At 50.9% G+C, this 25,215-nt stretch overlaps 4 protein-coding genes across 7 annotated transcripts in view; 2 read left to right on the top strand and 2 right to left on the bottom strand.

Moving 5' to 3' along the window:
* Positions 1-1,721, top strand: part of LOC112540725 (uncharacterized) — a 39,594-nt gene extending 37,873 nt beyond the window's left edge. Inside the window, exons 5-6 of one of the 2 annotated variants that reach the window (XR_015795518.1) lie at positions 109-323; positions 1,508-1,721. Coding sequence is in view for 1 of the 2 variants with exons in the window: in XM_088137201.1 (XP_087993327.1) it covers positions 109-169 (61 nt within the window). In the remaining variant the exon portion in view is untranslated. Of the gene's footprint in view, positions 1-108; positions 972-1,507 lie in introns of those variants that run through there. The other variant, XM_088137201.1, reaches the window with a different exon arrangement.
* A 327-nt stretch (positions 1,722-2,048) lies between these two features.
* On the bottom strand, positions 2,049-9,325 carry LOC103053919 (protein S100-A14). Its single transcript, XM_088137207.1, has 3 exons — positions 6,228-9,325; positions 3,161-3,307; positions 2,049-2,180 (listed from the first exon to the last, which is right to left on the bottom strand). The coding sequence occupies exons 1-3, from the start codon at positions 6,255-6,257 to the stop codon at positions 2,049-2,051; spliced, it is 309 nt and encodes a 102-aa protein (XP_087993333.1). The 5' UTR covers positions 6,258-9,325.
* Positions 9,326-9,429: 104 nt separating this feature from the next.
* Positions 9,430-12,534, bottom strand: S100A13 (S100 calcium binding protein A13). Its single transcript, XM_015888230.3, has 3 exons — positions 12,091-12,534; positions 10,469-10,691; positions 9,430-9,750 (listed from the first exon to the last, which is right to left on the bottom strand). The coding sequence occupies exons 2-3, from the start codon at positions 10,619-10,621 to the stop codon at positions 9,613-9,615; spliced, it is 291 nt and encodes a 96-aa protein (XP_015743716.1). The 5' UTR covers positions 10,622-10,691; positions 12,091-12,534; the 3' UTR covers positions 9,430-9,612.
* A 4,840-nt stretch (positions 12,535-17,374) lies between these two features.
* S100A1 (S100 calcium binding protein A1) lies at positions 17,375-25,166 on the top strand. 3 transcript variants are annotated; one of them, XM_088137203.1, is made up of 3 exons: positions 17,375-17,502; positions 23,887-24,056; positions 24,851-25,166. In XM_088137203.1, exons 2-3 carry the CDS (start codon positions 23,916-23,918, stop codon positions 24,992-24,994), a joined length of 285 nt encoding a protein of 94 aa, XP_087993329.1. In that variant the 5' UTR covers positions 17,375-17,502; positions 23,887-23,915; the 3' UTR covers positions 24,995-25,166. The 3 variants fall into 3 exon arrangements, with proteins under 3 accessions (XP_087993329.1, XP_007429152.4, XP_087993330.1); XM_007429090.4 differs by lacking the exon at positions 17,375-17,502 and adding an exon at positions 23,119-23,356; XM_088137204.1 differs by lacking the exon at positions 17,375-17,502 and adding an exon at positions 23,242-23,366.
* Positions 25,167-25,215: the final 49 nt, after the last annotated feature.

The raw sequence follows: 25,215 nt of genomic DNA, 5'->3' as shown, positions 1-25,215 counted from the left end.
ATCTTCAGGTGGTCAAGGTTGAGAAACACTGGTTTAACAGGGGCCACAGAAGTGCAGAAATGGTCAATAGGCATAGCAATGGTTTAATAAATAGATCCTGTCTTTAAGAGTTTGCCACAAGGTGAGCTTGGGCAAGGCGAACGATTCGTCCCGTTTGATGGTGGAATAAGACCTCCATATGCAGGGGCTGTCTACCTGGGCCCAGCCTCTGCCTCTGAACCCGCGCAGAGGGCCTTTGCAAGAGCCTACCTTCTGCTCTTCAACCTGCCGCCCGGCCCCAACCCTTCCCTTCCAGGAAATCAGGACACGGAGAACGAGTCGAGGTATGGATTTGGGTTTTATTTTGTCCATCAATACAAAAAAAAAAAACCAGAAATGAAAAGCTACGGAGGCAGGACGTCAGCTAGGAGCCGGTCTACCTGCCCAATGGGGTGGGACAGGAAAAGTGGGGGTTAACGTTGGTGGTTTGGGCTTGACCTCTGGGGTCGGTCTCGGACAGTTGACGGATCTGCTTGGCGGCTTTGAAGAGGAGCAAACGGGTTGAGTTTGGAGCAGGACCCCGGGGAGTTAATTTGCCCCCCGCCACCCCCAGCAAACTTTTGTGGGTTGTCTTGGAGGGTCCCCACCCCACTCAACCCCCTAGCAATAACCAGTCTGACGTGTTCAGACCACCACTGATTCCTCCCAGGGCAACCACCCGGTTGATGCGGCGGTGGGAATTTAGATCCCTCAATTTAGGACCCAATTTTGCAGCGGGGGGTGACAGTCCTTCCTTTCGGACTTGCAAGAGGATCGTCTCTCCTTCTCCAAACGTGCCCTCCGAAGACTATTTATTTTTATTTTTCCAAGTATTCCCTGTCGGGAGTGAAGGAAGGGGAATTTCCCCATCCGATCAGCCCCTTGTCTTGCGCTCTCAAATGAAAGAGGAGCCAGAAATAATAGGTTGGCAACAAGGAGGGAGGGTAAGTTGGGGGCAAACATCTGCCAGGGGCTCGGGGAAAGGCTATTGCATCAGTGGGTTGGACTAGATGATCTTTGGTGGACCCTCCAATTCTGTGATTCTGGATTTCTCCAACCCCTACGTAGGTTACCCCCTTGCTGGAGGCACATAAACTAGGATTTATATCTTTAAGAAGCTTCCATTGATCGAAGTGGTGATTTTTTTTTTTGTGTTGAAATCCTCTGAGCGCTTGGCCTTTGCCTAAACCCACCCACCCAGCTTTGGATCCATCACTTTTCTTCTTCCTCAACTGTTTGCGGCTCAACTTTTCTCCTCTTTCTAAACCCTGTGGCTGGTAAAAGATGGTAAATGAGGAAGCTTTCGAGCAAAACTCGTTAGGAAAGGGACATCTCTGTTGGCAAATGGGAACGCTGACAAATGTAACTACCTACTTTCTTGTAAAGGGAAATGGGGAGGAATTGACTTCGAGAATGAAAAGCGAGCAAAGAAACAAACTGGGGAAATCAAACTTTTAAATGCAATTTATGGCTTTCCGATTTTTGGCAGGGAAATATAAAATTCTATGTGCATCTTTCTCTACGGGACCGAACGTTTCAGACATCTGTGATGCAAAGGGACAGCTTTGAAAATGGGAAGTTTTTTCTTTTCAAAGCAAAGCTCTGAGTTGTTGGGAAAAAAAAGATGTGGAGAACTGGCAAGGTCCTGGGATGAAATGCTGCCAACTTCAGAGTTGAAAATGGAAAGGATTCTGGATCCGGCGGATGTTTTGTGTTTTCAGAGCTCAGCTGAAAAAGAAAAAAAAAAGCCCCAAACTGTTGGAAAGATTCGAGCGTTTGGCGTCGGGAGCTCTGAAAATTAAAATTTGAGAAGGCACGGCCTGTGCCCTTCAAGAATGGAAGTCTCCTGGCTCCCTGGTTGAAAGTTTCTTGACATAAAGGCGAAGGAGCTAGGATAGGAAGATGAGTGGGTCGGAAGAGTCCCCCCAAATATTAACACTGTATTAATAATACATTGAGATCAAGGTGGGAATCGCCCAGTTCTTCTGTGCAATGGGTCCAAGGTCGCCTTTTGGGTCCAGCTCAGCCTGTTACTTCTTTCCTTTCGGCTCGCGGCACACTTTCGCGGCGTCTCCCATTATGTCCCAGTACTCTCCAAACTGGAGTTTCGCCTCTTCGTTATCCCCAAGACATTCAATCTTCTCTTCCAATGGCTCAACGCCCTGTCACGGAGGAAAAGGAGCCGATGAAACATTTAAAAAAGGACGACTTTATTCCAGTTTCTTATTTTTTTCCAGTTATTGGTTAAGGAACCAAAAAGGGCTCCGGTTCTGAGATTTATTTATTTTTTAATCCCATTGCTTTTAAGAAACGTCACTCTTATGGATCTAAACCCTTTTTAAAATTTTATTTTACAATCGCTTTGCTGGTTGTAGACATTTGGGGGAGCCAAGTTCCTTCATAGAATCTATTTTTAATAGGTTGTTTACAGACCCTTATTAATTGGTGCAAGTTTTTGCAAGCAAGTTTCCTTCCTTTTTTGGTCATTTTTATTATTTTTGTATACTTTTTTTGTTCTTTAAGGTGTGCTTCCTTGGGCACATTTTGACCAGCAAAATCTAGAGACCGGCCCATTGTCAAAGCATAACAGATTTAGTTTATGTATTGCTTTGAAGTCCTGGAATAAAATCTATCTTTATAGTTGCTAAGAGACGACATTAACTCAGTGGCACATAATCAATCCATTTGAAAACATAACTGAACTAAACTAAACCATTGGGAAATATAAAATATAAAGTTAAAGAAGCTTGCCCACTAAAGGTCTGCCCTCATGCAAACTGGACGTTTGCATTAAAATGCAGACTAGATTTGACTCTCTCGAAACGCAACCTGGATTTTTGCCTCGAAACACCATCTGGATTTTTACCCCAGCAGAAAAAGCTGGTAAGAAAACGGTTTCTTTTAATTTGCAAAAGGAGATCCTTGCAACATAAAGAAAATGCAAGTGAGGGCTTTTTTGGGGGTGGCCCCAAACATGGGAATTTCTGCCGAGCAGACTTCAGACCTCCCTCGTTCCTTTCAGAGGAGCCTGGAAGACTTTCAGCAAGATTTTAATCAGCCAAGCAGCCTCTTTCGGGGGTTGTCTGCGCCCCGATCCGTTCTTCGAAGCCGTGCAGCTCGGCGGTCCCGTCCACCGTCTTACCTTGGCTAAATGCGGCAGCCTCTGTCCGACCAGGTCTTTCAGTTCGTTGGGCGTCAGACACTCTTTACGGCCCTTGACGGCGTAACAGTGGAAGTTGTTGATGACAATTTCAATGGCCCGCTCGACGTCGGTGAGTTCTTGGCTGTCCTGTAGCAGGCGGGAGATGGGGGGGAAGAGAAGACGGGCGAGGATGGAGAAGATGGGTGAGATTCAACCCAGCAGCGCAATCCTGCGATCTCCTCAAAGTTGTCCAACCAGCCGGTCTCCTTCCCACACAACTGCACCCTCCCCGAAACACCCAACTCATTAACGCGTCCAAACTTTTTACACCAAAGTCTAGGGCATGGTTTCTACCTCGGCCTCTTCTCTTAGTAGAGAAAACATAATTCCCTGGCCTAGGAGAGCAAGGTAGGACTCTTGACGGAGACCCAACAAACCAAGCGAAGCCCGTCGACCCGAGAGGGTGCCTGGGCAGATAATCCCTTCTGACTTTCAGCTTCCTCCTTTTCAGTTTTTGCAAGGAAGCTGAGAAGCACCCAAGTATCACGGCCGAAAAGCAATCCTAAATATTCTGAACATCTTTCTAAGAGACGTTCAAACTTTGTAGGACCGATCGATTTTTGTCCCTCTTCCCAAAGGAAGGGTGTTTCCTCTGAGCTGGTCATCCAAAACCATGGGGGTGTTCCATTTTTTTTTTTTTTTTAACTTTGGTTTAATACCAGTCTGGATGCATTACAAGAAAGGAGCTGTTGCAACAGGATGGAAGGTGGGTTTGTTGAAGAAGGAGTTCTTAAATCCAGATTTGGCCCAAAGTGAAATCAAGGCCAGATCCTTTACATCTCATGATGAAATCCATTGGTTTCTCCTAGCTCCTGTTCTGAATTGTTCGTGTCCCAAACCCAAATACTTGCATTTGAGATACCCTAACACACCCAATGTGTGAATTTCATTTTTTTAAAGCATCAAGGCCAGTCCTGAAACACTGAGGAGTTCTCAGCTAAGGACCATGGAAGAAAACTTTGCCCATAGCTACGGTATTTTGAAAGATTGGTGGCCATTTTGCATTTCCCAGAATGCTCTGGCTGCAGCTTCAGTATGGGAGGACTGTGGGAAAAAAATAGCTGCTGGAGCAACATGGCAGGGAAGATGCATGGAGAAATTCTGCAAAAAGGACTTTTCTGGGGAGAAAGAGTAGGACGAAGGAAGTGAAAACTGTGTTTCAAAGCATCTTCCATCAAAAGTTTCATTTCCCGATTCCTTTTTTTTTAGTTATTCCAAATAAAAACAGTGTCTTTGGCTACATTACTCATTCTTCCAGGCCACTCCAAAGCAACATAAATTTTACAAATTCCTCAGCACAGACGTCGTTTGTTTACCAATGTTTAAATGTAGAATCTGCCAAATCAGATGATGTATTTCAGTTTTCTGGTTGGATTCAAGACTGGTACAGATGATAAAATTAAGAGGGGATAATCTGTTTTGGATGAATCTGAAGTATAAAAGTTTCCAACACCATCCTGATTAACTTTCCCAGGATTTAAAGCAAAGAATATAATAGACTTGAGGATTGAGATTAGCACCGATGACCACGGTGGCCGAGGGTGCCAGAAATAGCCCCCTCCGATATTTGGAGCGCTCCAAATTTTTCTGGTATTGAACAAGAATGTTTTTATTTAAGAAGAATCTTTTTTATAGCGTGCCCTGCTGGGGGGGGGGGAGGAAAAAATCTCCCTGAAATTAAAGTCGGAGTAAACATAACATCTGGATTCTCTTTGACGTTTTCTCCCCAGCGAGACGCGGCTCTTTCCGAACGTTAACCGTCGTTCTCGGAGCCTGAAAATTCTGCCTGGTGGGCCGCGCTGCTCTGGCGAATTCGCCGAAGAAAGAGTTTTAAAAACTGTTGGCTGGAAGAACTTGCTTGGATGCTACAGAGAGAGAGATGCGTCAAGGCGTGTCCTTGGCTCCAGCCTCATTTTTCCAGCAGCTGAGCCATTTTTATCGTGGTAGGTTCCACGCTGAATTTAAAGGCAGCCATCGGGGCGGGGCGGGCAGAAGACTGCGGCTGCGTGGCTGGCTAATGATTTCGAATCCCAGATGCCATCCGTATTTAATTCCAATGTATTCCCGATCGAGTGGCGTCCGAAGTTTCCATAACCCGATTCCCTTTTTCTTCTTCTTGTGGGCTGCCCCAGAGATCGACTCTGACTCGGCGCTGGACTTGGCAATATTTTTGAATCGTGCTGGAAATAACGCGTGCCAACGTATTCTAGCTCGGGCATTTCAGCCTGGCTCAGGAGAAAAAGAACACGGTGGCACTCTTCGTAGGCCCCCGTGCTGATGTCTTACGTGCCATCTGGTCGTTTTCGACTCCGAGCGACCACACAGATAGGTTTTCTGCATGAGCCCGTGTTTTACAGACCCGGGAAAAGTTGGTTCGGTCCAACCCATTCAATTATTGTGAGAAGATGGTTGCCCTGGAAGAGGTTGTCTTGAGAACCGTAGCTTTGCAAAGGCCTCTGTGCTCCGTGTAGGCCACCCAACTGGAACATCCCTAGCAAATTTCTAGCTTTTGGCAAAGGGGGGGGCACCTCCAGTGCTAAACTGCTCTTATCCTTTGGTGATTTTCCCTAATTTTTCACTGGAATCGGCCTTCCTGCCACGGAAGGCTCTTAGCAGCATGTTCTATCCGGGGACGATAGAGAAAAGATTTAGAGTTTTCTTCTAAACGATTCCCCACCAGGGTTTGGAAAGGTGCCACCATCTCTGTCCAGTTTCCTCTCCTGAAGATGAAATTTATCCGTTCCCTCGATCTCTTTTCTTAGGATTTTGAGTCCCCGTTCTGGAATGGGAGCAATGAACCCAACCGAAGTTGGACGGCCTATCGCATATGACGCGGAGAAGATCTTTCCTTCTCTCAAGTTCATGCCTAGTGATTCCCCCCCCCAGTTGCATCTCAAGACCCTCCCCAAATTATGCACATCTTCCTCCATCCAGAAGGGCTTCTAAACTTTTCCTCCCTCTTCCCCAGGGGGAAAAAACCCATCCACCCACCCCATTTCTCATTCACCTTTCGCTTCTTGCAACACCGACAACCCATCTTTCTTCGTACAGATCGGTTCCTTGGTGTCTGGGCAAAATTCCCCCTTCAGATGCAATGGCGGCGGTCGGTTCCTCGAGCTCGGATGAGTCGCTCCCAGGTTCAGAGGCTCAGAAAAGTGGGGTCCTATCACAGGCAGCAGAAGAGCAAAAAGGCCTTTTTAAAAAAAGTCTCCATCGGCTTCTGTCTCTGCTTTCAAAACGAAGCCGTTCCCACCCTCTGTGATCTTCCTGAGCTGCTTGGGAAAGGGAGGGGAGGCTTGCAAGTTGCCCGAACTTGCCCAACTGAAGAGGTTCAGAGAATAAGAAAAAGGGGGGGGGGATTTGCAAAGAAGATCTGGAAAGGAAGGGAAGACATTCTCCTCCCCCCAATTCTCCCCTTCTCGCTTTGGGGAAGGGACCGCAAAACGGAAGGCCGACTTACCTGCGCCGAGGAATTGGATGTGCTGCTGTGGGCTGTCTCTCTGCCACGGTTTTATACCTCCGGAAAGGTGTGTCCGAGAGACACCTTATGGAAGAAGCAGGGGGTTGCAACTGTGGTGCAATGGTTCTTGTTGCTCTGACTGGCCCTCCGCCAGAAGAATGCTCAGGTGCCACCCATTTCTCAGTCCTTAGTCACAGCTGGAGGATGAACCACCTGGACGGCCTGTTTGGAAGCGATCTTCCTCCCTCCCTCCCCCCGTTGTCCAGATTCGCCAGTCCTCGTTGACTTCTGATAAATTGAGAGGAAGGACCGTTTCCCCTCCTGCCACTGTGGGGTACCTGCAACCACGTTTGCACCATGAAAAGTCTTGGTTCGAGATTTCGGGACGCTGCGTCTTTTTCGAGGACAGCTGGATGCTCTGCTCACCCTTCTGAGACCTTTGGAGGAAGCTTCTAGGAGACGTTCGTGACTCCTAGAGTGCTTGAGATTGGACAGGACTCCTTTAGAGAGGTCTCCCAGCTTTGAGGATGGCAGGGAGATCCCTCAGGAGCATTGACGAACGAGGGAGTGAGATCTGTTCCCAGGCAAAGAAGTCGGCATCTGAAAAGCAGCCCTTCTTGGAAGTTCTCAAGAAGGTCCTACTTATAGAAGGGCATCTCCAGGTTCTAGTAGCTGGGCTGTAAGCAAAGTTTGGACAGGCCAGTGTTGAAAGCTCTCCACTCCACCTTCCTAAATAATATTTGTTTATTGGGTCTCTGACTTTGCTTGCCTAGCAGTCTTTATCAGAGTCTGACTTTTGGACTTCGTTGTGAACTGACCCGACATGAAGAGTTGTCTTCTCTGGATAGTTATTCTACCTCCACTATCTACCTTCCAGTGTAACACTTCTGTCCTCAGTCTGTGCCCCCTCACTGAGTTGTTTGGGGGTCCCCTAAATCTCCCTCCTCACCCCCAGCTATAGCTTTGGAACGGAATGGTGCACCCATCATATAACTGTGGGACAGATCACAAGCCATCATTTAAAACCATGGGTGGAAGGTTTAGCAACTCATTATTTACTTATGGATTTAAGGCATTTACTTCTCTCTTTCTTTCTCTCTGTCTCCTGCACAAAGTTTGGGATCGAGCACAGTGTCATTTTAGCAGCTAATCCCGTCTCCATAGTCACCGGCTGTGACAGATCAACACCCTGCAGACTAAATTCCTGGGCGCATACTTCACCCTGCCAGAGCCCTCTCCGTATCCAACGCGCGTGGTAGGAACTGAGGTGCTTCATTTCCGGCATAGTTGCAGGAACAGCTCTCATTCCTGGACGGGAGCCAGATCCTCACCTTATTACTTGTCAAGCTGGTCTCTGGCTTCGCTGCTCTCCCAAGGGGTGGAGGCATCTCAGCAGCCTTCCAGGAGTTGGAGTATTCTGGGAAGCCCTGCCCGCCCAGCCTGGTGGGAGGAGTTGCTCTGTTCCCAGGCTAGCATTGAAAACACACACTATTGAGGGCCAAGGCAAGACTTATGGGGCAAAGCGCAGTGAAGATGAGGACCTAGTTTCTCCTGGGGCATCTGGTTGGGCCTTCTCACCCTGTCCTGCTAACGGTGGTTGGGTTTATATCTTATGGGTTTCATCTAAGGGTCTTGTGGGGGGCCTTCCGGGACATGTCAGGGATCTGAGGAGGAAAGGAGGTTATCTTTCTGAAGAAGAAGGCCACATTCAAGGTCTCATGAGTTCTCTTGGAGGAAGGACTATAAAGGAATCTGTCTTATCTCACAACCATCTCTGGTTCTATCTGCCTGGGGTTGTCTATGCTCTTTGGCTATGGTGGCTGTCCAGGGACAATCATTTCAGGACCAGGGAGAGCTCCCAGAGAACAAAAGGGCCATCTTGGCCAGGATGGATCTGCAGGATGGATCAAGATCAGGAGAAAGACTCAGAAGGGAGATCACCAGGACCAAAAAGTCATGACAGAGTAGCCCTGCAGAGATAGGACCGAACCCTCTAGGCTTGGATGAGCTCATGTTGAAGAAAGGTGGTCAAGACAAGGAGAAGGAGAGACCAGGAGGACTTTCAAAGGGTGTTCTTGACTTGGTTGAGTCCTAATTGGAAGATGTAGCTTCAACCCCCACCCCCTTGCTACTAGATGTACCACTTTTTTGCAACCTCTCTGCGATGAAGTGCACCAAATTCCTTTTCCCCCTCCTGGCCCATCTGCTGGAGATAGCTTTGCATGACCTCAGAGGAGAAATGACTAAATTAAAGCGTAGCCATGTAGTTTATCAAGAGCTGCCAGGATTCTGAACCAGGAGTCTATAGATTTATAAGGTCCTAACCCAAGTGGGCAGACATTGTCCCTGCCAACTGGGGCATTTTTGGGGTCCACAGGATTTAGGCTGTTGAGGGAATGACCCTCTGTTACTCAGTTCATGAAGAACGTCAGGTGACTCATTAGGGCCCTTTCTTGAAGTCTCCCAAATGTTGAGAAGACCACCAGAAAGATCTTCCAGATTGAGTTAAGAGTCTGAAGCTTTCTTTCCGAGACTCTGTTTTGATTTACCTTCCTGTCCCCATCTACTCATCTTCCTATGGTGTGTATGTGAGTTGGAAACCTCAAACAGGACAGCAGCGTTCCTGGACCCCAAGTCTTGGGTTTGCTTCAGCAGCTATCTGCAACCCATTTCTCTTGCACATGCACGTGGCCCCACATCCACCCACACCTTTCTTTCCAGGCTGCCCATCAAGTCCTGAAAGCCACCGTTCTGGAATGAAGACTTTTATTTGAAAGTTGGAAGCCCGTAGATGGTTTATGACTCTTGATGCGCTCATGTGCTTCTGCTGATGCGCACGGTGATGATTTCCTGGTCCCATCCCTCCATCTGAAAATGCCCCCCACCTTGACACACACATCCCCGTACACACACACACACCCGCACCTCCCAATCACTTCTTCTTCCCCACTTTCTCCCTCTTGATCTCCTTTGCTAGTTCTCCAATGAGGCGCCAATATTCTCCGAACTTCAGCTCCTCATCGTTGTTGACGTCGAGGGCTCTCATCTTCTCGTCGAGGTCCCCGACGTTCTTCAAAAGAGACACAGAGGGGGAAAAGAGGAAAGTCACGGGCTGGGGTACAGTTTGGCAAAATCCTTGCCCTTACCAAGGAACACCTACGCTACACATATTAGATCCGGGGAGATAAATGCTCTGGTTGATCCCTTCAAGAGACAGAACAGTGGAATCTAGATGGCGATGGGGTTGGCCATCCTAGTTGGATACAATGGGAGTGGTTATCCAACCCATTGAGAGGGCCATCAGTTTGGGAAGCACTGTTTCAAAGCAAGGACTGTAATAGAGAAACTGGCGGTGCCGGCCACCCAACCTAACCCTTTCCGAATTGCTCCATTCCATTCCAGTTCCTATTCTAAGCAGCAGCCGAGCTCTTGGTGAAAATCGATTTGGTTAAAGCTCGATTTTTCCGCTGCGCGAGCCATGCCACAAACATCAACGCACAGTCCCTGCGACGGTCAATTTCCCTTGTTATCCATGCTTTCTGAGAGCACTAGCAACTTTGGGGGGCTGGCGGGGGAGAAATTTTGCATAAAGAAACGGCACAGGAGCCAGGGAGATTCAGGGCCCAGCATTTCCACCCCGCCGTCCTGTTCAAAGGCAGAAGGGATCTTCTAAACCATGTTGGCGCAGTTGGCTTTGGAGGCAGAGCACCCGGGGTGTCGCCTCCCACATCTGTTTGGGGAAAGTCTTCGCCCGCCACCCCAGGTCTCTCCCCCCCCAGCGTGCCCACCTTCATGAGGTTGGGGAGTTGGAGGGTGACCAGTTCTTTAAACTCGCCAGTGGTGAGGGTGCCCTTCTTGCCCTCCTGGGCGGCATAGGTAAAAAAGGTGCACACTATTTTTTCGATGGCCGTCTCCAGGTCGGTCAGTTCGCTGCTGGCCATGGCGTTCAAGGAAGGGGGGAAGCGATTCCGCTTGCTTCAGCTGGATGTGGGGTCAGGCAGGGGAAGGAGGCTGCCAAGGTAAGAGGAAGAGGAGGAGAGATGAAGGTGATGATGACGATAGGTGTGCGAAACTCGTACCAAATTGTCAGGCTTGCATCTAGTGGAAATAGCTTTGAAAAGGAAATTGTCACTGGAAATAAGGAGAAAGGCAATCCTCCCCCCCTTCCCCCAGACTTCCCACTCCTTTCCAAGGAACGGAAATTCGGCTATTCTTGGACACCTCTGGGAAAGATAGCCTAACGGTATTCAATTTTGCACGGGAAGCGTCGGATAAAGCTTGCGGGGAAAAACAGATGCGGAACAGATTGACGGCTGCAGAAATGAGAAGGAGAAGCGCTGTATTGGGTGTGTTATTCTGGGGAGGGAGGGAGAGATTTGCTCCGTGTTCCTCGGTCCCGCAACCCTCCCTATATTTGGCAGCAAAAATGCCATGCTCGCCTTCTTGAAATCGGCTAAAAAGGCTCTTTTAAAGGAAAGAAAACGGACATCGAAGGATGCGTGTTCGATTTGCAGCCCTGAGCTGGTTGAGTTCTGGAGGATGAGGGCGGTGTTAGCTTGTCTGAAATCTCACAGATGCCCCTCAGCCAGGTGTGAAGGAAACCCCTCTGCTTGCTTTGGCATCCTGGTTTCCAGGCGGTAGACTGCCCCTGGGGGTGGAGGTTCTATCTACCCTCATCGCCTAGAGAACAAGCCATCTCTGTGCATTTCTCTCTCTCTCTCTCTCTCTCTTTTTTGAAGAGTCACATCTTGGAGACCGTTGCGCCTTCTACGGTGTTTATCGTGGAATAGTAGGAGGCAAAGGCAAGGGGGGGGAAAATGGTAGATTTACAGGGAAACTTCAGACCACTCCCAGATGGCCGGTATGATCCTGCATCTATTTACTCCGAAATCCGTCTTAAGTTTATTCTGCAGCAAAGAGGGTTCGAATTGCATTGAACTGCATGGCTTTTTACGTCTTCTAATTTCTAAAGCAGAGCCAAATTTTAATGCCTCAATCGATGCAGTTCAGCGAGTCATGCATTATCATCTATCTATCTATCTATCTATCTATCTATCTATCTATCTATCTATCTATCTATCTATCTATCTATCTATCATCTGTCTGTCTCTCTTCTATCTTTAATCTGTCATCTGTCTGTCTACTAATCTATCTTCTATCTTTAATCCGTCATCTGTCTGTCTGTCTATTGCGCTTATCTGTCTATTGTATCTGTCTAGCGTGCACATCTGTCTCCTCTACCTACTTACTCCATCCATCCATCTACCTCCCGTGTCTCTGTCTGTCTCTCCTAAGCACTGGGAAAGCACCCCCAGGTGCCACACACCCTTGTGAACAACGGAAAACTTTGCAGAAGAGGGGAAGAAAATTGGCACGGCAGCCCGCTTCCCGCAGCCACGTCGCCACTTACCCCAACAGCGATCCCTCGCAAGGAAGACGTCAAGGTGGAACCGAGGGGAGCTTTTTATACGGGCTGAATCAGGAGGTGGGGAGGGGACGGTCCGAAGGAGCAGGGCCCGTTGGTTGAAAACGTGAAGTATTTGGTTTCTCTTTCCACTGCCGATGCACACTGCTCGCTCTCCTCCCCGCCTGGCAAACACGCCCGATGCCTTTTCACCCACAAAGAAAGTTTTCTTTGGAAACCCCGGATCCCCACAAGGGTGGGCGAGTGGGAACGCAAAGCCCGAACGGCCACCACGCAAAACAAGATTGGACCTTGCGCACCAGGGCAGAGAAAGCAGGCGCACAAGGGGGCATCTGTGCTTGGGCTTGGCAACCCTGGAGCCAAGCGTTGGGGAGACGCCCTGCGGGAAAATGTGTTTCATTCCGCCAAACAGATCCAAATTCTCTTCTGGCTGGGCGCAGGAAACAAGGAAGGGGAATATGACGCATGGTTCAGCCTGTGCCGAGAAACAGGATGTCCCAGCCCGGTGGTGTTTGACCAAGCTCCCCCCACCCACTGGATAATTTTACGCATGGTCGAAAACCCCCCAACTTTCCCTCCAGGCAAAGTCAAGGGCGCTTCCTGACCTTTGGAAGGCAGAAAACGCACAGAGCTGGACCCGATCCAGGCTTAAACATGGCTTAAGCAGGAAACGGGGATCATTGGACCGCGTCGGGCAGCTCCCAAAACAGGGCGCTCTTCCGATATAAAACTTGCTCTAGGCGGCGGATCGGGCTCTTCAGGGACTGAATTAATTTCTAACTCTGAGTTGGCCTCGAGGGGGAAAAGAGCGGATTTGGGAAGTCCGAATACAAAGATCTCTGGTTTTGTATTCTCAGACGTAACGGAGGACTGGAAGACGCAAGGAAACAATTGGGGGGCGGGTATAGATCAACCGAATTTTTGCAACCCAGTTGGGGCCACCAGCAGATTTTAAAAAGGGGCTCGGTCCTTTTTGTGCAATTCGAAGCGGTGAGTCAGAGATGCTGGTTTGAAAACTTAGCACACATTTCTCTTTTATGCAGAGGCTTAGCGATAGAGGGAAGGGACGGTCAAAGAGCAGCACTCTTTCTGTTCGAGTCATCCCCTGGAAAGCGGCCTATCTCTGTTTGTGGCAGATCGGGGGAGCCTCCAGTTCCAGTTGCAGTCTACCTCTGCATTGGTAATCTCCTGGGATAAGGGGGGCTGTTTGCCCCTGGAGGGAGGTTTCTGTTAGCTTTTGGGCTGTTCTGATAGAAATGGGAAAAGAGTCGGATTCGGCGAAAGCTGGCAGTGTTATCGTTTCATTTTGAAAATGGAATAGTAATCGTAAGGTGCCTTTTGAAGAACGTGGCAGAAATTCCCTGGCAGGAATTACGGGAAGGATCCTTTGCAGTCCTTCTGCAGAATAAAATCGAAGTTGATTTTTTAACGAAAGTCTGAAATGTTGCATCTGAGAGCCACGAAACTTTTTAAAAACCGGCCTTCCAAAAACACGCAAGGGAGGCATGTTGAGTTCTGTTGGAAAAGCGTGCAACCCGTGTCGACGCTTCACGTTTGAAAATACTCTTCCCCGGCAAATATTTTGCACCGGGGCAGCAGCAAGTCATTTCATCCGGGCTCCATTTTCTCATTTTTTTCCCACTCGTTCTGGGAGTTGAAGCCCACCCGTTTTCAAGTCGCCAAGCTTGAGAAACGTGGCTCTTTGGGCCAGTGATTCAGCTCATTCAGGAGACGCCTGACTTTAACCTTCGGAGTGTATGTCAAGGTTTGGGGAGGGAGGGGAGGGGAGGCCCTCTGCACATGCTCAGGGGCGCTCTTGTCCTCTTCACCCTGGCTTCCTGATTTATAACAACTCTTCGCTTGCGAGAACGGGGGCGAGGCAGTTCTGCAAATTGTCCTATTCCTGCCCAGCCGGGCTCTTGACACGTTTCAGATGACCTGAAACCCTGGGAGTATGTTAAGCGGCCCTACCAGCCTGGCCTGTTCTGTTTCTGTCTCTGCACCCCCACACAAATATTTCTGGCTAACTCCTATGCTAATTTTTTTCTCTTTTGGCCTGTGCCATCCTTGGTTGCCATCATGCAGAGCCAATGAGCCACAGGGAGGTGGCCCCCTCTTTCCTTGGCAGGGGAAACCACTGGGGTCCCCCATCTGTGAATGACCTTCGCGTCAGTCGGGGTGGCGGGGTCTCCCCTTCTCCCCGCCATGCTCAGGACCCAAGGAATGCATCCCGAGCCAGCTGTTGGGGAAGGATGTGATGCCACCCGCTAAGGAATGCCGCTACGTCACGCCACCTCTCTGAACCCCAAGGCGAGGGCACCCACACGATTTGCAAAGCAGACAATCTGCATTTCTGATATGCAGCTGTCGAAGGAGACGGGCATGCGGTTTGCAGCAGAGGGGCTCTGGGGAGGGGTGAGGTCCCCCCAGGGGTGCTCAGTGCTTCTGCACTGGCAGCTGCAGGAGGAGGGTTGTCGCCCGCAGCGTTCCGAAAGATCGCCAGAGGCGAGGGCGAGAGGCAGGGCCTCCTGGCTGGCAGAATTGGGCTGCCCTTGTTTTAGGGTGGAGCCTCGCCTGTGAGAAGGTTTGAGGTGCTGTGCTGGGTGTATATATTCCGGTGATCCAGCTGTGGACGGGACAGTCGATCCCTCCCGTTATGGATCCCTTCAGCAGAGAATCCAGCACCTTTCCTGGAGTCAGAGCATCCTTTTCTCCTTGGGAGATCCCTCCCCAGTGGTCTCTGCCCCGATCCAAGATGCTCTCCAGGCGTGACGCCTCCATCTCTGAATGAGAGAAGGGGGGGTAAAAAAACCCCAACGTCTTTGGCATTGCTCTTGCCACCCACGGGTGCCCGGCTCCCTCTCCTTGCACGGAATTTTTGGGGATGTGGGCCCTGAGCGGAAAAAGAAGTTGGAGATGTGTTACTGGAGGAAAAAAAAATTAATAATGCCAATGCCGATGATCAGTTCCCGTTGGGTTTTGGCAACGGGCAGTTGTGCCAGGCGTCTGGTGCCAAACTTTGGTGCTGGAGGCTCAGCGTTTGCCAGAGATCAAAGCTGCCAGAGTTGGTTTTCTGTCTCCCATAATTACTTTCTAATTGGCCCCAACTCCCCACAGAAGGCCGTTGAGGTTCACTGACGTTCCTCCTTCCTGGAGAGATGAGATGGGGGCCTTGGCTGCACCCCAGCCCGTTTGGAGGGCAGCTGGTTGGGGAAGCTGGCTTCAGCTGACTTGCCTGGGACACCGTCAAGGCTGAACTTTGGGGAAAAAACTGGAAATGCTACCGGGCCATGAATCCCCGGCAGTGCGGCCATCCGGGTCCTGCCAAAGGGGTTGGACCACGGTCCCCATAGTCCCTTGCCATAGAGCAGGGCTGATGGGAGCTGTAGTTTAAAAACCGACCTGACCTGAACCTGTCTGAACACTGATCCTGGCTTGAAACTGGTTTGCTTCTGCTGTAAGGGCAAAATTGGAAGGGGGGCGTATGAGCAGTTTGGGTTAGCTGCTGCTGGCTTGTCTTCTTGGTGTAAAACAATTCGGTTTCTCAACAATTCAGTGATAAAATGTATTTTGGTACATTGCTATCAGTTGGTTGGACAAGTTGTGGTGGGTGGGCTTCAGCTTTTAGCTATTGTCAGACAGACAGACAGAGGGGATGGATGGATGGATGGATGGATGGATGGATGGATGGATGGATGGATGGATGGATGGATGGATGAGGTGATGGATGGATGGATGGATGGATGGATGGATGGATGGATGGATGGATGGATGGATGGATGGATGGGATGATGGATGGATGAGATGATGGATGGATCAGGTGATGGATGGATGGATGGATGGATGGATGGATGGATGGATGGATGGATGGGGTGACGGATGGATGGGTGGGTGGGTGGGTGGGTGGGTGTCATCAGGTCCCTCAAATCTGACAAACTTCAACCACTCCCAAGGCTTCCCTCAACTCACCAGCTCTCCCTCAACATCTACAACAAGCCACGCCACCCACCGCATTCAGTGAAATCCCGTCTTCCTTAGCAGGGAATCTGGCCTTGCATTTCCCACTGTTCCCCTTAGGAGCATCAGAGACCCGAAACAAAGTGCCAGGCCACACCCAACTTAGACCGGCAAGAGGAACTGGTTTATCCTGGGTGGTAGCCAGCTGCTGCAGAGAGAGCGCGCATTTTTGGGTTTCCAGAGGTTTGGGGTTGGTGTCCTCTCCCAAAGGCGCCCTTGTGCTTGTCCGGGCACGTCGCTCACCATGGACACACCCGGCCTCCCCGCTGCCGATTTTCCCAGGAAGACGAGCGCTGCAAGCCCCGACAAGCTTACAGGAGGAAATCCAGCCTGGGTTATTAAGAGGCAGTGCGGTGCAGTGCTTAGAGTCAGCCTATCTATGAATGCCAGTTGCTGGTCAGAGGACCCCAGCATGGGCTCTTAGATGGGGTCCCCAGAGGACATCTGGCAGGTCCAGCTAGGCTCTTCCTAGATTCCTAATCTCACCCCTTCCCACTTCCAAAATCCCATTCCCTCCTTGGAGAAGCGGTTCTGTGGCCCAGTGGGAGGTTCTTGGCCGTGCCGGTTGGCAACTTGTGCCCGGGCTGATAAGTGAGTGGGTGTGGATGCGGAGCAGAATGAAGGTGCTAGCCTCTTCCGCAAACGGAAATTCAGTTGCCGGGCCTCCGACGTTCTTCCTGCGGCCTTTTTCCTTCCAGATCTGCCTAAGGGACGGTCACGAAACGCTTCTTGGGTTGCACGAAGGTTCAGAAGACTTTTGACGTTTGCCCGTAAATGAACCATTTGCTCTCTTGCTTAACTATCTTACTAGGGTACTATCGCCTGGCCTATAATGAGCGTTTTCATATTTTCTTGTTGCAAACTGGCACGGGCGAGCTAGCAGAAATATGGCAGAGCATTGGGCCCACGGCCAGGCCAGGCCTAAAGGCCGCGGTTGCCCACCCCGCTGCACTACCCCTGGATCCTTCCTAAATCAGCTGCCCTTGAAACCTCCTTCCCAAAGCCGTGGCTGATTGGTCCGGTGCTTTCAAGAGCCTCCCAAACTGAGATTCGGGGTCGGCCTGGTTCGCGGTGCAAAGGACAGACGGTCCTGCTTATTTTTCAGCTCCGGGCAATGTAAAAAGCTTCCAGTATTTTAGGAAACAGGTTGACCAGCTGCCTGGAGGGACCACAGCACAAACGGCCTTTGTTTTCTCCATCCCTCTGCCAGTCGGACCGCAGGAGGAAAAACAAACCAGCATCTGTCTTCGCTGCCCGGTTGCCAGACGCTCCCTATTGGTCGTCCCCGGTGGGGAGGGTCTGGGGGGTGGCCCATGGCTTAGATTTAGGGCAAAACTCAAGCCGTGCCCCCGACCGGGCCAGCCGCCACACTCCCGTTCAGTAAGTCGTTTCAATTTAAAGGGTGGGGAGGGTGGGGCTGGTGAGGATTTGCTCTCCCTGGCATGTTTCTCTGCCCCCCGCCAGAGTTTCCACCTGGGTGTAGAGTCTGGGAAGAAGCTTATTCTATTGACCCATGCAAACTTTACAGAAGGTAGTTGGGTGGGGGGCAATCCTGGTCCCCGAGAGCAGCAAAAAATGACGTTTCCAGCTGATCTAAAACCTAGAAAGGGTCGGATTCCAAGTGTCCCTGCCCAAGGTGCGTGGGCACACGCGAGGGGAAAGAAGGAGGTCAGCCAATTCAGCAGGGCTGCATTCACACAACCGTGTGACCCGCTTACTGAGTTCACCGGTTTGGGGAGCGAGGTGGCGTAAGATCCCCCGAATAATCAACTAACCCAAGGTTGGCTAAACGAGCGTCCTGTGCCCCGCCGCCGAAACCAAAGCTTAACCTAGGTTTGAACTAACCACGGTTAGCCTGCTGGCAGACGCAGTCGCTTTGTTTTTCACTGCGCCATGGAGCGTGGGATGTAAACCTGGAAAAAGAAATGGCTGCTTTTTGCGTGCAAATTTGGCTTTGTTGATTTTTTTTTTTATCACATTTTCCTGCTGCTCAGTCAGGTTGTGCGGGTTTAGGACTGTGCTTTGCGTTTGTAATAATAATAATAATAATAATAATAATAATAATAATAATAATAATAATAATTTTTAGGAGACATCACCTGGCTTTCAATGAGAATTCCTCTTGCTGGGGCATAGCTGTGGGAAAGATTTCCTGCCGTCCGTGCCCTGCCAGAGAAAATGGGTTGAATGTTTTTGCAAAATACAAGGCTGGAGGGAGCGAAATTTCAAATCTAACCCCAGGAGAATTTTTCATGTGTCCTGACTTATTCCCGCGTTGGGCTGAAGCCGGCCAAGCCAAGCGGGCGGAAGGAGGAAAATTTGCAATGTCTTTCTGTCCGCACTGACTTGCAAGTAAGCTAACCAAGGGGAAAGATGTTTGTAAAATCAAGTTGTTGGAAGGGCTGGGAACGAACAGAAAAGGAAGAGGGCTTGTGAGCGGAGGTGGGGGGGTGCATGAACCCATTTTTACGGCTAGGCATCCATCTTGCAGCGAACGACCCATCTTGGCTGAATGGGATTCGAATCCATGCCCGGGAGGGGTGCTACTCTGTTCACTGTTCTTTCCCCATCTTTGCCGATAACATGGGGAGAAACGGGTAGGGGACGGTTGCGGTTTCCCCAGCAAGTGAGTGAAGCTCTCTGCACATGGACAGGAGCATTGCTTAACACCGTATGGAGTTAAACGCTCTGGAATTCTTCCCAAATCGCCCCGATCCAGTACCTGCAAATGAGTCAGGGGCTCGGGGTGTGAAAACCAGATTAATGGGAGATTTAGAGGCTCAGTGGATTTCTCACTCTTCCAGTCAACCATCGGCAGCAGATTAACTCCCAGTTTGTTCATCTGTTGAATCACTGGTGTGTTTGTGTGTGTGTTTTTTTTTTAAATGATGGTCTCGGGAGCCCATTTCACCATTCCCAAGCACGACTGGTATGCATGACTTATCCATCATCTATCAGCTGATCCATGCAGGGCTCTGACAATCTCTGTTCACCGACGTGTCACACATATAAGCAAATAATAGTGACAGCAATACTAATAAAGCTGCACGTCTCCTCCGAGCTTACAAAAACATGGAAAATATTACAGTAAATCAATTGGGACAACACGCAGAAAATAAGTTACTAGGCGCTGAAGGGATTCTCAGTTGGTTCAACGGGGCGGAAATGGAAATAAACCGATAATAATCAGAGTGGGCCATCTGCAGGCTGGATAGGTCACTTTAGACCTCTGCTTTTATTTTATTTTATTTTGCCTTGTGTCTTAAGAATCCTGAAATCTGGCTGCCAATGACCCAGGCGCTTACACAATGTCCCACTTGTTGCAAAAAGAAAAATTAAGCCAGTGTTGTAAAACTCGGGGGGGGGGGCTGTTTTGTTGGAAGGAAGGCCTGGAGGGGGGAAAAAAAACCCAAATCCCATTTTAAAATGGCCCAAACCCACCCAGCCGAAGGAACACGGACATCCGAGGCAGAAAATCCATTCAGCTGCGGGAAAATGTTGAGAATGAAATTGACAATCCTTTGGATGAAACTGGACGTGGGCAGCTGTTTTAATCTGGTTTGTAAAAGGCTAAAATCTGGATTTCGAGAGGGCTAAAAGGGCTTGATTCGTTTCCTTTGCAAAGTTTGGAAGATTTTGAAAACCTGCCGTCTGCACGCGCCCTGTCCTGGGTTCAGGGACTCCTCGGCCCCCAGCAGTTTTGCCCGATCTGCAGTCCAGCCCTGCCTTCCAGCAAGAAGCCATCCTTCGGGGTTTCCAATCCGATTCTCGGACCTGGTTCTTGCAATGAACGTGGTCTTTCCATGGCTGTTTCTGCATCTTCAAAGGGGGCTTTTAATGTGCCTAGGAACGGAAGGGCGAAGGTTGGCAACGCCGGTGCCACTGGCCGCAGCCCTGAATGGCCGCTTTGTCTGGACAAAGAGGGAAATGTTGTAAACAGCTTTTCGGCGTGGATTTTTTTTTCCCTTTTGGGTGCCTCTCCCTCCCTCCTGTTTGGATCCCAGAGTTTTAGTCCTAGATTTAAAAAAGAGAAGAGAATAAGTCACGGGGGTCCAATATATCGGAAAACAGACGTTCCAGAGTGAAAGGAAGAGATATTCTAAAAACCCAGCAAGAATAACCTTGGAATCCTTGATATTATTAAATCCTAATGACATGGATGGGCGACAGATTCGGATGCCCATCATCCCCGCCAGCAAGCCCACGATGAAAACCCTTTGGGGTTTTTTTTTTTGGAAAGTATGCCCATAGTAAAATAGGATATCGCTGATTCCCGTGGGTTCTGGACTAGGTTCACCAGTTCAAGTTTTCATGGATTAATTTGCTCTTTAAAGAGATTAAAGGCCGGGCCCGTATCATGGGACGGGGCATCGTGCCCCGCGAGAATCGCTGTAGCGCCTGGCACAAATAGGGCCCAGCTCTCTCTTGAGAGGGGCGAGGGTTGAATATGTGGCCTGGGGGACACCACTACTTCAACCCAGCTTCCGATATCGCTCTCAAAATGTGGGCTGCTTCTCCATCCTTCCGAACGATAAAAGGACCGCGGCGATGGGAACAGGCGTTACGGTGCTTCCGTGGAGGAAGATCACCAGTCGAGGTTCAAAGAGGTGTGTTTTGCAGGCCTGGCTGCTTCCCCCTCCCCGCCACCCCCAACTTTGGGGTTTATTTTGTAAAGCCAAATAAGCTGGTGGTAAGGCTGGGTGGCAATGGGCACACTCCCGCCTGGGATTCCATCCGTCCTGGAAGAAGGACCGGGCTGTTGTGCAAGAGCGCGGCACAGTTGCTCAACTGTTCGGGGACAGGAAATGAAAAAGAAATATGAAACCCCAGCAGAATTCAGCCGGATGGAATGAGGGCCTGGCCCTAGCAAATACCTGAGATTCATCACTCGGGTCTTGCAAAATCAGATGAAGGTTTTACCAGCCAGAAGAGGCGGCAGAGCGTGGCGCCCCCTGGTGGGGCACGGCGGGTGTTGCGTGCCCGGTTTGGTTGTGTCTCCAATGCGGGGCAATGTCCTTTTTTGGGAGCATGCTTAACTTCACAAACATGCCCTTGCCAAAAAAAAAAAAAAAAGAGTTTCGTAGCATATTTGCAGAAAGTGCTCCGTCTTTGTTTCCTTCGGCCACAACTTGCCAAAACGAAGCTGTTTTGGAGGAAGGGTTGGGTGGGTTTCTGTAGAAAAAGCAGCTGATGTTGACTTTGCGGGAGTTTTTCCACTTCCTGGCCTAGCTTCCAGCACTAGCATCTCCTGGGGGTCTCCCATCCACGCACCAACTGGCTTTGGACCGTCCCCCAGAACGGCAGACGGGCTGCCCGTTCAAAAGCAGGGCTGTTGTGCAGCTGTTTGCATTAATCTATTTAAAAAAAAAAAATCAGAGAAATAAAGAAGACGTCAACGCATGGGGAATTTATATTGGGCCACGTTTTCCTCCTTTCTCCGTGAGTGGACAAGGCGTAGAACGGGGGACATATTTGTGCCAATGTGTTTAACCAGGTTGGGGTAATAATAATTAAAAAAAAGAGCTGTCTTGCCCATCAAAAAATTAGGGGGATCTTATGCGGGCAACGTTCATTGGCCCCGCCTCCCGAGCTGCCCGTTTGCCCCGAGCTCCGCCCCCGAGCTGGCTTTTCTTCTTGGGTCCGCCTCTCCCCATCCCCGGGATCCTGGTCCCTTCGGTCTGCCAGCGGATCGATCCTCAGTCCTGCCCACGCAGCTCTGCCTTGCCCCCGAGACGCCTTTTCGAGATTCCTTCCCATGCAGGGCAGTGGGTACTGACCGTTGCCCCGCCTGGCCTGAGCTGATGTTGGCCCTGTCTGCCCGGGAATAGGCCATCAGCCCACTGCATAATTCATTCGTGACCCCCTGCATCATTCATGCTGGAACGGTTCAGCCGTCCTTCGAGTTCCAGGACTGTAACGCGACCCAAGCCCCTTCGCTCGTCGGGGTATCTGGTTCCCCAGCGCCTCCGTTCCCGTCCAGGGTGGAAGATTTTCATCCCACAAAGCACCCCTTTCATCCCCGTCACCCGAGCTGCCTCTCGGGATGGTCCCCATTGTCTGCTCCGAGCTGGGGGGGAGACACCCGATCCCCCGTCTCTTATCGGGAGGATGGGTTACACCTTCGCCGAGGAAGGCTGCCACCCTGGGGGTATTAATAGCGGGTGAGCTGCCTGGCCCTGGACTAAGCCTGTCGAGACTCCGTGACTCATTTCCACATGGCTGCGCCCGAATTTCTTTGCTGGAGGGACGGCGGGGCGGGCCAAAAACGAACGGGCCCTTTCGAAAGTCTGCAGTTCAGGGCTTAGGGAGGTCCAAGGCGGGCTTGCGAGGGTTAGATCAGCAACTGATGTCTCAGCTCCGTGGAGCGGCTGGCGGGGAAGCAAAAAAAGGGGGCATGTAATGGAATATGCTAGCGGAGGGCATGGCCGGCAGGCTGGCAGTCAGCCAGAACTGAACTCCTCGGTGTGACTAATGGGGACTTAAGTTACCGTGATGGTCACATTCAGGCCGTACCACTTCAGATGTCTCTGTAACGAAATGATATGCCACCCCTTGCACAGGGAAAATTAGCACAGACACGCTCCTTGGCACGCTAGCTCTCCATATGCAGGGACAGGTAGACGTCATCCTTATTTTACGGGTGTTGCAATGCTCTGCCGGGTGAGCAAATATGTCTGGACAGGGATGTGCCAAAGAGCAGTTACGGCCTTTGCTGTGCTAGCAGCTTGTCGCGGTTTGAAGCGGTCCAGCCTCACCATAGAAGTATGTGTTGCCAGGAATTAAATAATTATTCCTAATGATTGAATTCGCATCTCTCCGCATGGTTGCTGAACTCAGCCTTCTGGGCTGCGGATTCCAAGCATTGTTTCTCCGGCTGTTGGAGATCAGCCGCTTGCATCCATTCTGGAAAATGCGGGTCTCCTCGCCGTTGCCCATCCAGCGGAGAGGGTTTCGGGGGAATTCGTCACACGCTTTCTCTCTCCAAGATGGCCTGTCTTTAAACAGACGATGCGAGGGTTTCGCAATTCTGTCTCTTTAAATTCAGACGCCCTCGTCCCGGGCAGGCTGTCCAGCTGCCGATATCTGATTCTCCTGGAGGAGGAGAGGGAGGGCCCACCAGTTTTATTTAAGCCCCCGGCAGGCTATTTCGGACTCGCTTGGTTAGAGGTAGGCTGCGTTCAGCGGCTGCCCCATAGCGATCCGCGAGAGGAGAGAAGCCGGAGGTCCGTCCTAGGTGAGGCTGAGTAAGTGGGCACCCTCGAGGCCACTGGGGGGGTGGGCTTGGGAGAAAGGGGGTCTCGGCCCTGTCCCTTGTATCCTCTTCCCTCTGGGCCTGACGATAACCCTGCAGAGGAGGCCACAGAGACTTTGAGGGGGAGCCTGCAATTGCTCCCCAGTTTTAGAACCAAAGGGGGATCCAAGTTTTGCTTTTGGGCTGTTTCTCTGCCAGTTTCTCCTCAGCTCCCGAGGCCAAGTTGGAGGCACCTGTTTCCTTTCCTTTCCAGCCCCTCTTCGCAGCCCACATCCTTGGGGAACGATCCTTGAATCCTCCCCACCTGGAGCGAAGCGAAGCCTAAGAGATGCTCCGCTTGGGTGGTGTTTGGGGAGGTGTCTCCGTTTCACCTTTGCTCTTCTGAAAACGGGCCCCTGCCTGGGAAGGCCTTGCTCTGGGGCGGCGTTTCCTCGGGGTGGGCTTGATCCTGGCGACGGCCTTGGCTCGCGAGTCTTTCCAGTGCCCTCACCATCCTCTGCATCCCCCCGCAGGCACTGTTCCTGCTCCCCCTGCCACCAGGATGACGTCGCAGCTGGAGAACGCAATGGACGCCCTCATCGCCGTCTTCCACAGCTATTCCGGCAAGGAAGGCGATAAATATAAGCTGAGCAAAAAAGAACTGAAGGAGCTGCTGCAGAACGAGCTGGGCTGCTTCTTGGAGGTAGGACGGACTGGCCGTTCCCGTCCCTTCTTTTTTCCCCCCTGCCCAGCTGCTTTAGACGTGTGGTTTTCCGAAGAAAGTTTGCGGGACTTCACGGTGCGTGGGTTAGCGTGGGGGGAATAGGAACGAAAAGAATCAAGGAAGGCCGCAAAGGGGGCGTTGGGGCTTTGGGGGACACCAACACCCCAGGCCGGACGACAGCGGTACTACACTGTGAGGAACCAACCCATGAACTTTTTTTAATTAAAACATCAATTTATTGAAAAAGATGAACGCTCTGCAGTTGGAAAGCTGTATTTCCTTTCGTGCCGGCCCTCCTCCGGCTGCAGACTGACCCGCCCATCCTTGCTTTCCTTTTCCCCCCATTTACTTTCTTTATGCATGGGGTCTAGTTTAGATAATAGGTTTTTTTGCTGTTCTTCACGTGGATGGGGCCGGTCGGGAAAAAAGATTGAACGGGGTCCGTAAAAGCCCCAGCGTTTGCACGGCGTTTCAATGTTGGCGAGCCTTGTGGTTTTGGCTGGCTTAGTGGTCTGTGCAAGGCTGGCCTGTTGGCTGACCAGCATTCTGTGCAAAAGCAGCAGTTGGCTTAACGCAGGGACTGAAGTGAAGCTCTCATCGGGGGGGGCGAGGAATCCCGGGGAACGGAGATGCTCCCAAGAAGGTCAAATAACATTTCACGGGTCAGAATCCGGAAACGGCGGCAGGGAGCCAGACGAGCGCCAAGGCGGGGCTGATGCCCCCGACTCCTGGATTAACCGCACCCCAAACACTTGTCCGATTTCTTGTTCCAGACCCAGAGGGACACGGAAGCGGTGGACAAGATCATGCATGACCTGGACGAGAACGGCGACGGGGAGGTCGATTTCCAGGAGTTCGTGGTCTTGGTGGCAGCGCTGACCGTGGCCAGCAACACTTTCTTCTGGGAGAACACCTGAGCTGGGGCCGGGGGGGGGCTGCCGGTCGAGCCCGGCGGCTCTTCGCTGCCCCTTTCCAATGCCCGTTCTCTCCTGCGGCTTCTCTGCCCGGCTGGGACGCGAGGGAGCACCGGAGGGTGCCATGTAACCGCCTGCTGAGCCAAGCGCTGCTTATTAAAGCTGTCTAGTCTGCTGAGCGCCTGGTCTGGACTTCTGTGGGGCGGCGGCTTCGGGGTGGGGGT

The sequence above is a fragment of the Python bivittatus genome, unplaced genomic scaffold (genome assembly GCF_059951505.1).
Source record: "Python bivittatus isolate LINGU-HERP-01145 unplaced genomic scaffold, Pbiv_v1 ctg000180_np1212, whole genome shotgun sequence".
In the NCBI taxonomy this organism is placed as follows: domain Eukaryota; kingdom Metazoa; phylum Chordata; class Lepidosauria; order Squamata; family Pythonidae; genus Python; species Python bivittatus.
The sequence above is the reverse complement of the archived record's forward strand: the minus strand, read 5'-3'. Positions and strand labels throughout refer to the sequence as shown.